This window comes from Sus scrofa, chromosome 18 (assembly GCF_000003025.6).
Source record: "Sus scrofa isolate TJ Tabasco breed Duroc chromosome 18, Sscrofa11.1, whole genome shotgun sequence".
Classification (NCBI taxonomy): Eukaryota; Metazoa; Chordata; class Mammalia; order Artiodactyla; family Suidae; genus Sus; species Sus scrofa.
The window spans coordinates 17432676-17447551 of NC_010460.4; the positions used below are offsets into that span (position 1 = coordinate 17432676).

The following is a 14876-nucleotide window of genomic DNA, read 5'->3' on the forward strand; positions in this document are numbered from 1 at the left end:
GGCTTTCTTCTGAAGGGTCTCTGTTTTACCTAGGTTCCATCTCAGAGCCTAGATAGCACTTAGAGGCAAGAACTCCTTGGTCACAGAGACTCTTAGATCCTTCCCGAGAGGTGAAGGGAACTGTGAAATTCACTCTCCGGGGACTCTCTCTGGAAGGGAGAGAAGGAAGCTGCCTCATTCAGAATCAACTACATGATGAATGAAAATAGGTGCAGTCCTACCTGAGGACAGAGGGATCTTGACACCCCCCTCCATTCATCACCATCTCTGGGTCTAGGGGGCGGATACGGCTCCAGTAAAAACTGCACAGAGAGCGCACTGTAGGTTTAAAACATTCTTGAGATGCTCCATGATATAACATGGAGTGTTCATTAAATGTGGGGTTAGAATGATTTGCCACATCCACCTGTGCAAAGTCCAGGAGAGGCTGATGAAATAACTACTAATAAAAAGAAGTCATACCTGCAAAGAATGTTGTGGTTTTCAAACCTCTTCAATTTTTGCCTCTGGAGTTTTGAATTGTCTCTGAAAAGGAGTTAGGCCTCATATTCCCCCCAGCTTCCCCATTTTGCAGATAAGGAAACTAACACTTCCTGAGCAGAGAGTTTCCTGATATCATGAGCTAGTTGATGATAAAACAAAGAACAGAAATCTAACTTTTTGTTTTTAAATTATCTCTGGAATTTGAGTCATTGAGCCAACCAGTATTTATTGAGCACCTGCTATGGCCAGGCACCATGCTGGGCCTGGGAATGTAAGAGTGAACACAGAGAGAGGCCCGTGGCCTCCTGGGGCTTCGAGTGTTGTCAAGGAGCCCAGAACCGCACACAGAGACATAGATCTAGAAATGCACAGACCATTCCTACTATGAAAGAAGAAGAGTCAGGAGAGAACTCCTTAAGCTGGAATTTTTTTTTTTTTTTTTTTGTCTTTTTGTCTTTTTTGTCTTTTGTTGTTGTTGTTGCTGTTTCTTGGGCCGCTCCCACGGCATATGGAGATTCCCAGGCTAGGGGTTGAATCGGAGCTGTAGCCACCGGCCTACGCCAGAGCCACAGCAACGCGGGATCCGAGCCGTGTCTGCAACCTACACCACAGCTCACGGCAACGCCGGATCATCAACCCACCGAGCAAGGGCAGGGACCGAACCCACAACCTCATGGTTCCTAGTCGGATTCGTTAACCACTGCGCCACGACGGGAACTCCTTAAGCTGGGATTTTATTCAAGCCTCTGAGCTTTGTTTTTGGGGTTTTTTTTATGTTTTTTTTGTTGTTGTTTTTTGCTTTTTAGGGCCACATATGGAGGTTCTCAGGCTAGGGGTCAAATTGAAACTACCGCTGCCGGCACAGCACAGGCACAGCAACCCAGGATCTGAGCCGCATCTGTGACCCACACCACAGTTCATGGCAACGCCGGATCCTTAACCCACTGAGCAAGGCCAGGCATCAGACCCACAGCCTTATGGTTCCTAGACGGATTCTTTTCCACTGTGCCACAACGGGAACTCTATAAGCTTCTGAGCTTTGTGATTGTCAGGATTCTTTCCCATTTGAGCGGAGGGCTCTGCACTGTCTCCCTACTGCACAGAGGTAGATCCTGCCACCCCAGCTGTGCACTCTGAGTGTATAAGTATTATCAAAATGCCCTGGTGACAGGGGAAGAACAATGCTTCAGAGGTTAATGAGGTCATGGGAACCTCCACTGCTACCTCCCAGGCCCATCCCGTAACTGTCGTTCATCCGTATCTGGCCAGGTTGTTTATCTTTGTGGGTCTGCAGCCCTGTCCCTGTGGGTCCTGGCAGGGCTGCCATAGCTTTACTCACCTCTGTAACAAGGAAGAAGGATACCTGGACACCTTTCCCCTAGACATACCCCCCCATGTGTTTCACTCCTGGGAGAGTGTGTCTCCTGACAGCAAAATAATGGGGTTGGATAAACCTGGGTTTTATGAATCAAGCTACCAGGAAGAGTGAATAAACTTTAACGAGAGTTCCTATTGTGACTCAGCGGGTTAAGAATGTGACTGGTATCCATGAGGAGGCAGGTTCAATCCCTGGCTTCACATGGTGGGTTAAAGGATCCAGGCATGTTGTGGCGAGCGGCGGTGTAGGTCGCAGATGCGGGCTCTGATTCAACCCCTGGCCTGGGAATTTCCATATACTGCTGTAGGTGTGGCCCTGAAAAGAAACAAACAAACAAACAAAAAACCCTCTGACAATTACCAACCAGTGAAGGCATCTTGGAAGATCCTTGAGAATGAGAAAGGGAGAGCTGGGGAGCAATGGCATAAGAACACTGGGGATGGTACAGCAGTTCTGACTTTTGCAAATGGAACGAGCAGCCCAGAGACATGAAGAATCTAGTGATTGAATGGAAAGTTCATTTTGCACAGGTTTAAGTGCAGGGTGTGGTCTACAGCTCATGTGTATTAATTATATAAGGAGGTTTCAGCAACAGAAAAACCATAAGGCTAAGTCTACATCAGGTTTTATTTGAGTTAGGGGGCTTCTCTGGGGATACAGGGAGTGGGGGTTTTGACAAGTGTAGGAGGGTTGTGGGGGGAACTGATCATTTCTTTTTTTTTTTTTTTTGCTATTTCTTGGGCCGCTCCTGCGGCATATGGAGGTTCCCAGGCTAGGGGTCTAATCGGAGCTGTAGCTGCCAGCCTATGCCAGAGCCACAGCAACGCAGGATCCGAGCCGCATCTGCAACCTACACCACAGCTCACGGCAATGCCGGATCGTTAACCCACTGAGCAAGGGCAGGGACTGAACCCGCAACCTCATGGTTCCCAGTCGGATTCGTTAACCACTGCGCCATGACGGGAACTCCCACTGATCATTTCTTGAATTGAGAAAAACCCTGGTCGCCTGCTAGGTCCTCATTGTGTTTTGATTGCTCCTAGGGGGCAGATATTTCATCTTAACCATGTTTATGAGACACAGCAGCAGGCAAAATTATAGTGCAGTGAATATCACTATTCATTCACTCTCTCAATAGTGTCGTGATTTTAGGAGTCAGGCTGCTGGGTTTGCATCCTGACTGCACTATTTAATGGCTATGTGATCTTAGGCCATTTACTTTCCAGAAATGCCTCCGTTTCCTTATTAATAAGATGGGTTACATAATAGCACCTCACAAGGCTGTTGAGGCTAGGCATGTCAAATCCCTAGCTCCGTGCTGGCGCATGTGGTAAGGACCAACACACTGTAGATCTTATACACATTGTTTTTATTCTCAAATGCCAGCTTCAACCAAGCTAAGTATAGAGTGGACAAAGAAATAAAGCGAGGTTCTTGCCCCCGTGAAAGAACTCACAGTGGGAGTTCCCATCTTGGCGTAGCAGAAACGAATCCGACTAGGAACCATGAGGTTACAGGTTCAATCCCTGGCCTCGCTCAGTGGGTTAAGGATCCGGTGTTGCTGTGAGCCGTGGTGTAGGTCACAGACTCTGCTTGGATCTGGCGTTGCTGTGGCTCTGGAGTAAGCCGGCAGCAACAGCTCCGATTAGACCCCTAGTCTGGGAACCTCCATATGCTGCGGGTGCAGCCCTAAAAAGACAAAAGACGAAAAAAGAAAAGAAAGAACTCACAGTGCATGTGCTTATAATAAACATGTGAAATCAGACAGCAAGTTAAGGTACTGACCCGAGGCAAGGCGAATGCAGAGGAGGAAGTGATTATGACTGGAGAGGTGGAGGCCAGATCCCAATAGGCTGCACCAAATCTGAGCCTTCAATCACTGACAGGTGGAAAGTAGGGTCATTCCAGGTACAAAGAGAAGCAAAGGCAGACTTGATTGTGAAAGTGAGCATCACTGTTGAATCTAAAGAGGCTTCTCCCTCTCAGGGAGAAGACGGAAGGGTTAGTTGGGGCCAGGATTTGGAAGCCCTGAATGCCACAGTTCGGGAGTTTGGGCAGTAGGAAAGCAGAGAAGAGCTTGGGCAGATGGGGGACAGGATCTATGTCATCGGATTCCAAGGACAACACTCTGGTAGCTTGTGGAGGGAAGGCATGGGAGGAGGGAGGAGATGGTACAAGATGCTGAACCTGGACTCTGAAGGGCACAGAGGAGAACCAGACACAGCTCGTTCCCAAGGAGCTCAGAGTTCACAGGGGATATCAGACACACGTGTGTCAATATCTGGGTAGGAGGCCATGAAACAATCTGATGCCTACCTTCAGGTGTTGCAGGGAAATAAGCTTAAAAAAATTTAGGGAGTTCCCTGGTGGCTCAGGGGGGTAAGGACCTGGCATTTGTCAATGTTGTGCTTGTGTTGCTGCTATAGCATGGGTTCAGTTCCTGGCCTGGCAAATTTTGTACGCTGTGGGCACAGCCAAAAAAAAAAAAAAAAGTATTTTATTGAAGTATAGTTGATGTACAATGTTGTGTTTATTTCTCCTATGCAACAAATTGAGGTTTTTATTTCCTCATTTGCAAAATGGATTAATGGCAATATCTTTACCACTCTGGACTGTATGAGGATTGCATCATTTTAGGAAAGTAGGGCCACAGTACAGGCAAAGCTCCACGCCATCCTGCTCAAGCATGCATTCTGGCCCTGGTCAGCCTCCAGGTGGAAGGAGCTAACGATGGCTGTTTATTGCACCAGGCAGAGGAATTAGACGGGAGGGGGAAGGCTGGTCAGGGGCTAGGTGGGAGATGAGACTAAGAAGCAAGTTGGGTGTATGTATCTGGAAGACTAAGTTTGGAGGCCCATGCCTAGAGCCTCTTTTATTTCAACTTAATTAGCAATTGATTCTTCCTTTTTTTTCATTTTAGGGCCACATCTGAAAGTTTCCAGGCTAAGGGTTGAATCAGAGCTGCAGCTGCCAGTCTGTGCTACAGCCACAGCTACGCCAGATCCTTAACCCACTAAGCAAGGCCAGGGATGGAACCCACATCCTCATGGATCCTAGTTAGGTTTGTAAGCCACTGAGCCATGATAGGAACTCCAGTTAGCAATTGATTCTTATCTCCCTCCTCAGCCCATCTCCCAGGCACATTGTCTTTTGTTCCTGCCACGGGACCTGTGACTTTTTGACCCAGATGCCTGAATATGGATAATTCATGCCCAGGCCGTGGGCTGTGTTAGAACAGTGGCTGGAGTTGTAAACTGCTTCTTGAACCAGGGCTCTTTACCAGCCGTGAGAGCGAGGACAAGTTGGCTCAACTCTCCAGGCTTCCGTCTTCTTCCCACATACTGAGGGCTTTGGACTGTGATTCCTAACATCCCCTGAGCCCCAGACTGTCTCTGAATCGGAGGGGTTTGGGAATTCCAAAGACCATGGTTCGGTGGTAGACGGCCTCCCGAGGGCCCTCCTGCAAGCAGTTCCGTTGCAAACCACAGCCCCGGTCTGCAGAGATGCAGCCTTGGTGGGAAAACCTGCCACCCTGGGGCTCTTCTCATCCAGAAGGAGGGCTTCTGAGAGGGGGAAATATGTGCTGAGGAGCAGCAACAGGAAAAAGCACAGAGTAACGGCCCTGCTTTTCAGAGGAGATGTGGTCATCGGAGCAGTTCTTTTACTGACGCAAGACTATTGCACTCCATTTGTTGAATGTCACCTGGGCATCGTGCACTCGCTCACAGTCTCACAACGAATAGCAGGATTCATGCTGTTATTGATTTTATAGAGGAGGAGGCACCAGCTCAGAGAGGTTATGTAAAAGCCCAAGGTCACACAGCTATTGAATGGCAGGACAAAAATTCAAATTCCAGTTGATTCACTCCAGGCCATTCCTTATTTGCCAAGACAGATACTGTCCCAATCCCACACCTTCAGCAGTGAAGTTCCTTTGCTTGAGCTCTGGCCTTCTATCCCTGCTTCACATACCATCTCCTGTAATTTCTCCCCCACTCCTTTTTTCGGCCATGTCTGCAGCATGTGGAAGTGTCCTGGGCCAGGGATCGAACTGACCCAAGCCACTTCAGTGACAATGCCTGATCTTTGACCCACTGAGCCACCAGGGAACTCCTTTCCCGTTTTTCCCCACCTTTTTAAAAATTTTATTTTTCTTAATTTTATTTTTATTAGAGTATAGTTGAGTTTCAGTGTTGTGTCAATTTCTGCTGTACAGCATAGTGACCCAGTCATACATTTGTATATATATATATATACATATTCTTTCTCTCATATTCTCTTCCATCATGGTCTATGCCAAGAGACTGGATATCGTTCCCTGCGCTGTACTATAGGACCCCACTGCTTATCCATTCTAAATGTATCCTTTTTTTTTTTTAAACTCCTCCCTTTCAACTGGCTTCTTCCTCTTGGCTCATAATCATGAGCACCTCTCCAATTTTAAAACGAAGCCATACACAGAAAGCTTTCCCCTCAACCCCATGTTTTCCCTCCTTCCTTTCACATCCTCGCTCAAGGTCTCTGTTTCCTCATCGCCATGTACTCTCCCAAGTTACTGCACGTCATTGAAATCACTCTGCATGAAATTCCCAGTAGGTTTCAGTTTTTGCAGCAGGTGACACCGACCACCTTCTTCTTACGAAAACATCCTCCTCCCTGCTTCTATGGCATCCTTCTCTCTTGGTTACCTCCTGGGTAGTTCCTCATTCCCCATCTCCCCTTTCCTCAGTCCGTTCTGTGAACGTGGAAAGGCTCTGCCTCCAACCTCTTCCCTTCTCACAACAGAGCACCGCAGGCTAATCCTCCACAGCCCTGGCTACAGTCCCCACCTGTGCACAGCCAGCTTTCCAATCTCTGTTTCCTTTCCTGACCGAAGATCTGTGCTCAAGGTCACAGATAGGACTTCTAGACATGGCCCCTGAGTGCCCCAGGGGTCTTCAGAGTCAACGTGTTCAAAATGGGACTCATTAGGAGTTCCTGTCATGGCTCAGTGGTTAAAGAATCTGACTAGCATCCATGAGGACGCAGGCTCGATCTCTGGCCTCACTCGGTGGGTTAAGGATCCGGCGTTGCTGTGAGCCTTGGTGTAGGTCGCAGACAGCTACAGCTCCAATTGGACCCCTAGCCTGGGAACCTCCATGTGCCATGTGTGCGGCCCACAAAAGACAAAAAAAAACAAAAAAAAAAAGGGACTCATTTTCTACTCCCGAAGTTGCTTCTCTTATATTGTTCATTTGGGATATTCAACCTTGGCACTCAGATAATCCACCCAGTAACCCAAGTGGGAAATCTAGATTCCTTTTATGGCTTCATGCCCTCAACATGTTATCGAATCAGGTCCCACTGCTCGCTGCGTACAAAATTAATACAAGTAGTGGAGAGGAAAGTTGCCTTTAATTGGAATGCCAGCAATCTGGGGAGTTGGTGGGCTCAGCAACCCCCAAAACCACCTCTGGAGGTGAAAGGTTTTAAAGGGGAGCAGGGAAGTAATCTCAGTTAATCCTTGAGATGGGGGGGTCAGAGTCTGCCATCCCCCACCTCGTGCAGGCTTGTCACCTCCTCGTGATCTTCCTTTCGATGCTATCTTGTTCACAGTTTGTTGGAGAGATTACTGAAAGGGAAGCTGGGGAAGAGAGCTGGTCATCTGTTGACTACTTATTCTTCATTTCTACTTCTTTCATCTATAGAAAAAAGGCGACAAATTAGGCACAGTATTGTGAGATCAAAAGATTTGAAAGATGGGTAAGGTCTGAAGATGAGTAGAGCATAGGGGTGCCTGATTTAAGGTTAGTGACAAGATCGAGGGGTGCCTCCCGAAGAAAGCTCTTTCCTGCAGAGAGCTTTTTCCTGCCAATGCTGTTCAAAAAACATACCACACACACTGCATAACGTACCACATCCACATCCAAAGTGTCACTAAGACCTATCAATTCTGCCCCCCAAGACCCCTTGCCTCAGGCCCCTCCTTTCCCCACTGCCACTGTCTGAGCTCAGGCTCTCCAGGGACCAATGCATTCGCTCCCAAAGCACTGTACCCACGTCTGGTTTTGTCTCCTCCAGCTTATGACCTTTTGGGGAGTCTCCATTGTTGAAGGATCTTGCCCCATCCACCTCTCTAGCCTTTTCTTCCACCCCTGCCCACCAACCCTGCACTCTGCTTGGGGCAGAACACCTGCCTGCAGTTCTCAGATCCCCTCTTCACTTTTACACATTGCTCCACCTGCACAAAGTGCCTTTGCTTTTGTCCTTCTCCTTCTCCAAGACCCTGTGCCCAACTCAGGAGCCATTCCTGGCCTCCCTAGGTAAACCTCAGCCTGTCCTGCTCTGTGCTTCCCACCTGCCTGCTCCTGACACTTGCTGCAGCCCCCACTGCACCTCGGCAGTGTGTGTATACAAGTATTGCTGCTCTGCTGAGAGGGTGGAGGCCGTGCCGTTTGAGTTTGCATTCTCAGCCCTGTGCGCATGACTCTGGGATACTATGCTGTTAGAAGAGATGCTGTTGAATAATAACAGGTCAGTGTATGACTTTGGGGAGACGTGGTCAACTTGAACTTCAGCTGGTACTCATAGAATCACACAACTTGGCAGTCAGAGCTAAAGCCCAGCCTTGGAGATATAATCCAAACACTTCTTTTATCTATTCCGCCTTTGGGTATTGAGTGCCTTCCTGGAGGGTGGGGGGGGCACCACTGTACTGGGCACCGAGATTCCAAGATGAATGAAATACCACTCGGAGCCCCCAAGGAACTCAGAGGTCGGGGACACACCAAAGTGAGAGCATCATTGGCACTTTATGAGTGGTGATATGGCCCCAGTATGGATACATGTGTGCTTTTATTTTTTACTGGGGGGGGGTGCCATGGCTGGAGGCTCTGTCCCACCCCTAGATGCAGATGCTGTTACTAGAGATTAAAGTTATTTAGGATGAGGATCAAGAGAAGTTTATCAAACCTGCATTTAAGGATGAGATTAGCAATTTCCCCAAATTGCCCAGAGGGCTAAGTATCATGACCCCTAACTTTGACTGACAGGGGCCCTGGGAAAAACCATTGTAAACCTTGTGTCCTAGATTCCTATGTAATATCTACCAATTGGCATTCATGTTTGCATTCACCATCTATATCTGTAGCTCTATCTATTTCTGTACCGATGATGTGATGTGCTGTGCCTTGTGGTCTGAGGAAGTAGATGAATAAGAGAGATCCCATGTTAAGAAGTTGAAAGCATGTGTCGAGGTCATTAAAGACCGAGAAACTGCCATAAATTTGAGAAGAAATGAGCTTGAAAACTAGATGAAATGTAGGATCCAGGATTGGGCCAGAAAAAGCACGTAAGTAAAAAAGGTCACCAAATTCGATTGAGGTCTTAATTAGTAACTACTAATGAATTTATGTTAATTTTAAAATTTTGGTCATTGTGCCATGTTTTCTTTAGATACTGACTTTAAAGAGTGTAAAGAGTATACAGAACTCTCTTGCAACTTTAAGTCTAAAATTATTTCAAAATAAATTGTTAATAAATATAGTTGTCTAAAGCAAAAAAAAAAAAGTCTGGGGAGCTAATGTATGCATACATACACCCAAAATGTAATAAATCTCAGAAGGAGTATGGACTAGCATCTACAAAATGCTTTCAGTTTTGACTACAATCTTAGGTATTCTGGGCCAGTGAACCAACTAGTAGGAGCATTCTGTTAAAGGGACCCAGGGCACAGGCCAGGTACCTGGGGCAGGTCGGTTCACTGACCACAGGTGCTTTGGAAGCCTGGCGGACTTCATTCCTGAAAGCTCCATCTGCATAAAGTGGGGGGAGGGGGCGCTGCTGGATGCTGGTGAGTGTCAGTGCAATTCTAATTTTGCTGAGTCTTTAGCTACAAAGACCCTTTTCTATGCCTGGATGTCAATTCTCATTTTAGTTTTGCATGATTTTGCAATGGGACCAAAGTTAACACGCAAAGGGAGATTTTTGGAGCAACTGACTGCGTCCAAAACACTGTTTAAGTCGGAGAGCACACAATACACACTTTTAAATTAATTTTTAAGTGTATTGTTTGGTTTCAGAAACAAGGCTTTTGTTGGCATGGATATCAGGAGACCAGTTCTAAAAAACATCAAAGATAGTCACACACACCACAGTATTTATAGGGAACACCCTCTGTCTTTCCCATATGCGGTGTGGAAAACCGGGCCAGAACGATCCTGCAGAAACTTCCTGATGAAAACAGGCAGGTCAGTCTTTCCCAAGCCTGAGCCTGCTGCCGAGGAACCCCAGCCAGGACTCCAGCTCTTCCTTTGCTGCTCCCAAAATGCTGTGCCTCTCGGACAGCGCCTGCGTGTAGCCCACTTCAGGGGCTTAAGGAGTCCACGGTTCCTGGCTCTGACTGGGTCCTAGGGACACCTCTCCTTCCCTCCCAGACCCATCTTGTAGAAAGACGCCAAAGCCAAAAGATCGATCCAGGAGTCACCTGAGCCAAATCCGAGCCGTCCACCCCCTCCCCAGTTAATCACCCTGCCCCCTCCGGGTCAGCTTCCCCTCCCCTCTCCCAAGCCCATCCCGGCGCCATCGGTGCGCCTCCTCCGTCGGGGGTTCCAGGATGTGCATCCTTCAAGCAGCTTTGAAAAAAAAACCGGAGGGGAACTTCTTTGTTCTTTCATCAGGTTTACTCGGTTTACGGAATTCAGTTCCCAGGTCTGCAAATTTCTCCTTCTAATACATGGAGGGCGTGCCGCTTCATTCCTGGAGACTTTCTAGTCCCTGGCCCTGTGCTTAAGCGCTCGAGCCGCATTTTCTCTTAGTTGGGTCGCATAACGACTCTCTGAGGTAGGTGTGGTTATCCCTATTTTACAGATGGAAAGAGCTGAGGTAGACCGAGTAAATCTGTCCAGGGTTTTATAACTAATGGATAAGCACAGTTAGGTTTTGAGCTCAAGTTGCCCGAAGCCCTAAATCTTTATTGTTCTTCACATAGCAATAATAACAGTAGCTACCACGTACTGAGCAATTACTCTTATGCCAGGCACTGCGCAAAATATTTCTCCAAACTACTTTCAGAAGCAGGTCTGACCGTTACAGTTACGTGATCATGAGCAAGTTTAACCTCTTTTTCAGTCAATTCCGTGTCTGCAAGATGAAGCCGAAAACATGGCTGTGGCGAAGAGTGAATTGATATATGCCAAGCACTAAGAACACAAACTGGCACATAATAATCCCTCAAAAATTTATCTTGTTTTGTTTTTGTTCTTTGTAAACCATTGCTTCCATTCACAGGTGAGGTCGGCTTGGAGAGGTTAAGCAACTAATTAATCCAAATTGCTCAGAAATCTTGCGGGTTGCGGGCCCGCCCACAGGTGAGTTGCATCTGGCACGTGGGAGATGTGCTTCTCCCGCTTTGCAGCAAATGAGCTGCAGCCCGGAGGCCTCGCATGCTCCTTAGCGAACACAGCCCTGGAAGTTTCCTAGCCCGGGACCCGGGCCTCCAAGGACCCCGGCAGTGTGGCGGTTCCTACCGGACTCTCTCCGAAGCACCGCAGGCGACACTCGCACACCCAGGAGGGTGGCCCGGAGGGCAGGGGGCAGTCGGGCTCCGGGAAGCCCCCGCCGCCCCGCCTCCCACCCCACCCCCCTCCCTCGCAGGGGCCGCCAGCCGGGAGCCGGGAGCCCGGAGCCCGCCGCCCTCCCCCGCCCGCCTCGCGCCTGGGCGGAGTTTCCTCCTCTGCTCATTGTTCACCGCCCAGCGCCGCCCCTCCCGGCCCCTCCGCCCCGCCCGCGCGCTCGTGGGGGAGGAAAGGGGGCGGGGGCCGGCGCGGACGGGACCGGAGTCGCCGCAGCCGCTGGCCTGGCCTCAGCCGCGCAGACACCGCCCGCGACGCAGCCGTCCGCCGCTCCTCCGCCGCCTGGCTCCGCGCCTCGGTCCGGCTCTGCCGCAGCAGCCGCGAGGAGGGGCCACCGGAGCGCAACTCAGGAGCCGCGAGTCATCGCCCGGCCGCCGGATCCGCCGCCAGGCCTCCTCCGGGGGCGCCCACGCTCTCGCCGCCGGGACCCTCCGCCAAGCCAGCAGCCACCTGCTCCGGGCCTGAGGCCAGGACACGATGCGCTCCGTGCTGGTGCTCTCGGGGTTGCTCCTGCTGCTGTCGCCGTCGTTCTTCCTGGATGGTGAGTGGTGGCCCGGGCAGCGCCGGGACCCCGGTCGTGCCCAGGCACCCCCGCCCGGGCCAGCTGCTGGGAAAACCACCGCGCCTCGTGGCCCGACGCGGAGCAGCCCCTCCGCGTACCATTAGCTGGGGCCACGCGCGGAGTCCTGATTTTGCACCATCCAAGCCCCTTCCCACACGGAGGACGCCTCAGGCGTCCGGCCGCGAGCGTTGGTCGTCCCGGTTTACATTCGGGTGGAAGGGTGGTGGATTGTGCTGGGACAAACAGGCGCGCCGCCGCTGGATGGGCTTGGGGTCAGAGGACACCGCGGGGCTCACCGCTTCCGCGGGACCCCCAGGTTATGATCACCCTTTTTCACCGTGTTGGAGAGGATGTGCGACATTATTGTGTCGTGGTTAATTCCAGGCAAGGTACTAGGCTGGACGCGCATGAGGAAGTCCCCGAAGCAGGTGTTTCGAATTCGCAGAGAGATTTTAACAAGCAGTAAGTGCCGGCTCAGGGCACCTGAGCTGGTGGAGGGGCGAGGGAGAAAGTGGACCTTCCACAGTCCCAGATTCGCCAGAGTGGGGTCCCTGCATCCGTGTCACCAAAGGAGCAGCTCCCTTCACAGCAGCGCATGGCCCGGAAGTTGAGATTCCCCTCCAGCCCCTTTGTAGAAACAAGAGATTCTTCCTCATGAAACAGGTTTGGGCTGTGCCTTAGCAACATCTTCCGTTTCTTCTAAAGGTGAAAATTTTGGGGATCAAGTCGTGTCCCAAAGGCATTTCTTTCTTGCCCACCTGAGCAGTGTCTCCAGGGAGAAAGGGATGTTTCCACTCTAGAGTCGGGAGAACTGTGGTGACAGTCCAGACAGGGAAGGGACCCTGCTGTCGGTAGGTGCTGGCGTTCAGGACTAAACTTTTAGGGGAAGGGTGGGATGGAATGGCCGTACCGTCTTTTCTCTGCACCACAGGGAATTCTGGTGGTGGGAAGGCGCTGGCACTCAGGGAGCAGGTGGGCTTGGGCCTCTCTGGTGGGCGGCCCTGAAACTCCACAGCCTGGCTTGAAATCGCTGGGGACAGCCGGTGGGTGGAAGGGTGGGCACCCCTGGAGGAGGGGCTGCAGTGTGAGGAATGGTGGGAACAGCTCTGAGGATGGCAGTCCCCGCAGGGTTGCACAGCCTGCAGGGCTGAGAAGTTGCTGGAGCATGGCCTCTCTCCTCAGGCCTGCTGTCCCGAGGACAGACCTTAGCGTGGGCCCTACCTGCATGCACCCTTTCTGCAAGGAGCCTCATTGCACCACGCAGAAGGGAGGTGGCTGTGTCGGAAAGGATGGGCTAGTTCGCTGTGCTGCTGAGCTTAAAGAGGCTGAGCTTGGGGGTGGGCAGTGGGGGGCTGTGGGATGAGACCCCGCTGTTCTGCTCTAAGAGGAGAGGCTCTGGAGCCACCGCCAGGGAAAAGCTGCAAGCCCAACTCCTGCTGTCTTCGAAGGCCCTGCCCGGAAACCCTATTTCTCCCAGGAAGTCCTGTTCAAGCCTAGCACAGGACATGGCACGCAGCAGGGGCTTGATATGTGTTAAGCAAATGGGTTCCAGCCGTGGCGCAGTGGGTTAATGATCCAGCTTGTCTCTTTGGTGTTGCCAGTTTGATCCCTTGCCTGGTGCGGTGGGTTAAGGATCTGGCATTGCTGCAGCTGTGGCGTAGGTCTCAGCTGTAGCTCCGATTCAGTCCCTGGCGGGGGCACTTCCATATACCGAGGGTGCTGCTGAAAAAGCCAGAAACAAACACAAAACCAAAAACAAATGTGGTAAAGCAAAAAACAACCATAACCCCCCCCCCCCGCCCCACCAGCAAATCGCCTGGCCTTTCTGAGTCTGGGTACCCAGTTCCTAAAATGCTCTTGCAGTGTTGGAGTTCCCCTCATGGCTCAGCGGAAACGAATCCGCCTAGAAACCATGAGGTTGCCGGTTTGATCCCTGGCCTTGCTCAGTGGGTTAAGGATCCGGCGTCACGGTGAGCTGTGATGTAGGTCGCAGATGTGGCTTAAACCTGGGGTGGCTGTGGCGTAGGCCAGCTCTGATTGGACCCCTAGGCTGGAAACCTCCATATGCTGAGGGTGCGACCCTAAAAAGCAAAAAAAAAAAAAAAGCTATTTCGATGTGCCACGATGAAGAGAAGTGCTTTGAAGAGTTTAAACTGGCAAAGGGGGTATGATTATTGTGTCTACTGTGGCCAGGAAAGACTGAGGGGTGCAGGCTTGATGTGTAGTGGCTGTGGTGGATTTTAGTCTCCTATAGGGACTCAGTAAGGACTGCTCCATCTCTGCCCTTCCGAAGGTATGCTGATGGCAAACCCTCAAACTGCTGGCATCTTGTGATTCAGTTCTAAGCAAGGTTTATGGCAGAACAAAGGAATTATCTCCAGCAGGGCCCTGGGAGCTGAGCTTTAGGTGTGTCACGCAGCCTACAGCTTCAACAGCATTCAGCTCAGGGCCGATAACCCATCAGATCCCTTTCTAGTGCTTTTAGGTTTGATATCCGTTTGTTTGAACATTTGGCAAGTCCTTACAGATAAGGAAAGAGCAGAGGGAGGGACATCTAGTTTCACTGTTTAAATATTTCCGGGCTTTTGCCGAAAGGACAGGTTGACTTAGTACTCTGTTGTCTGTTGTCTGTTGTCTGATAGTCATTTGGTGGATGAATCCTAGGTAAGGGAAAGGCAGCGGAAAACAAACTTTGGATCAGACAGGTGGACCAGCTAGTGAACCTCTTGGAGTCTCTGTAAAGAATGACAGCAGATGGAGTTCCCATGGTGGTGCAGTGGTTAACGAATCCAACTAGGAACCATGAGGTTTCGGGTTCGATCCCTGGCCTCACTCAGTGGGT

General features: G+C 50.5%; 1 protein-coding gene across 1 annotated transcript in view; it reads left to right on the forward strand.

The window, feature by feature from the left end:
- The window catches only part of PODXL (podocalyxin like), a 50169-nt gene continuing 46956 nt past the window's right edge, over nucleotides 11664–14876 (forward strand). The window contains exon 1 of the mRNA XM_003134669.5: nucleotides 11664–12013. Within this exon, the coding sequence (XP_003134717.3) occupies nucleotides 11950–12013 (64 nt within the window). The 5' untranslated portion in view covers nucleotides 11664–11949. The remainder of the gene's footprint in view (nucleotides 12014–14876) is intronic.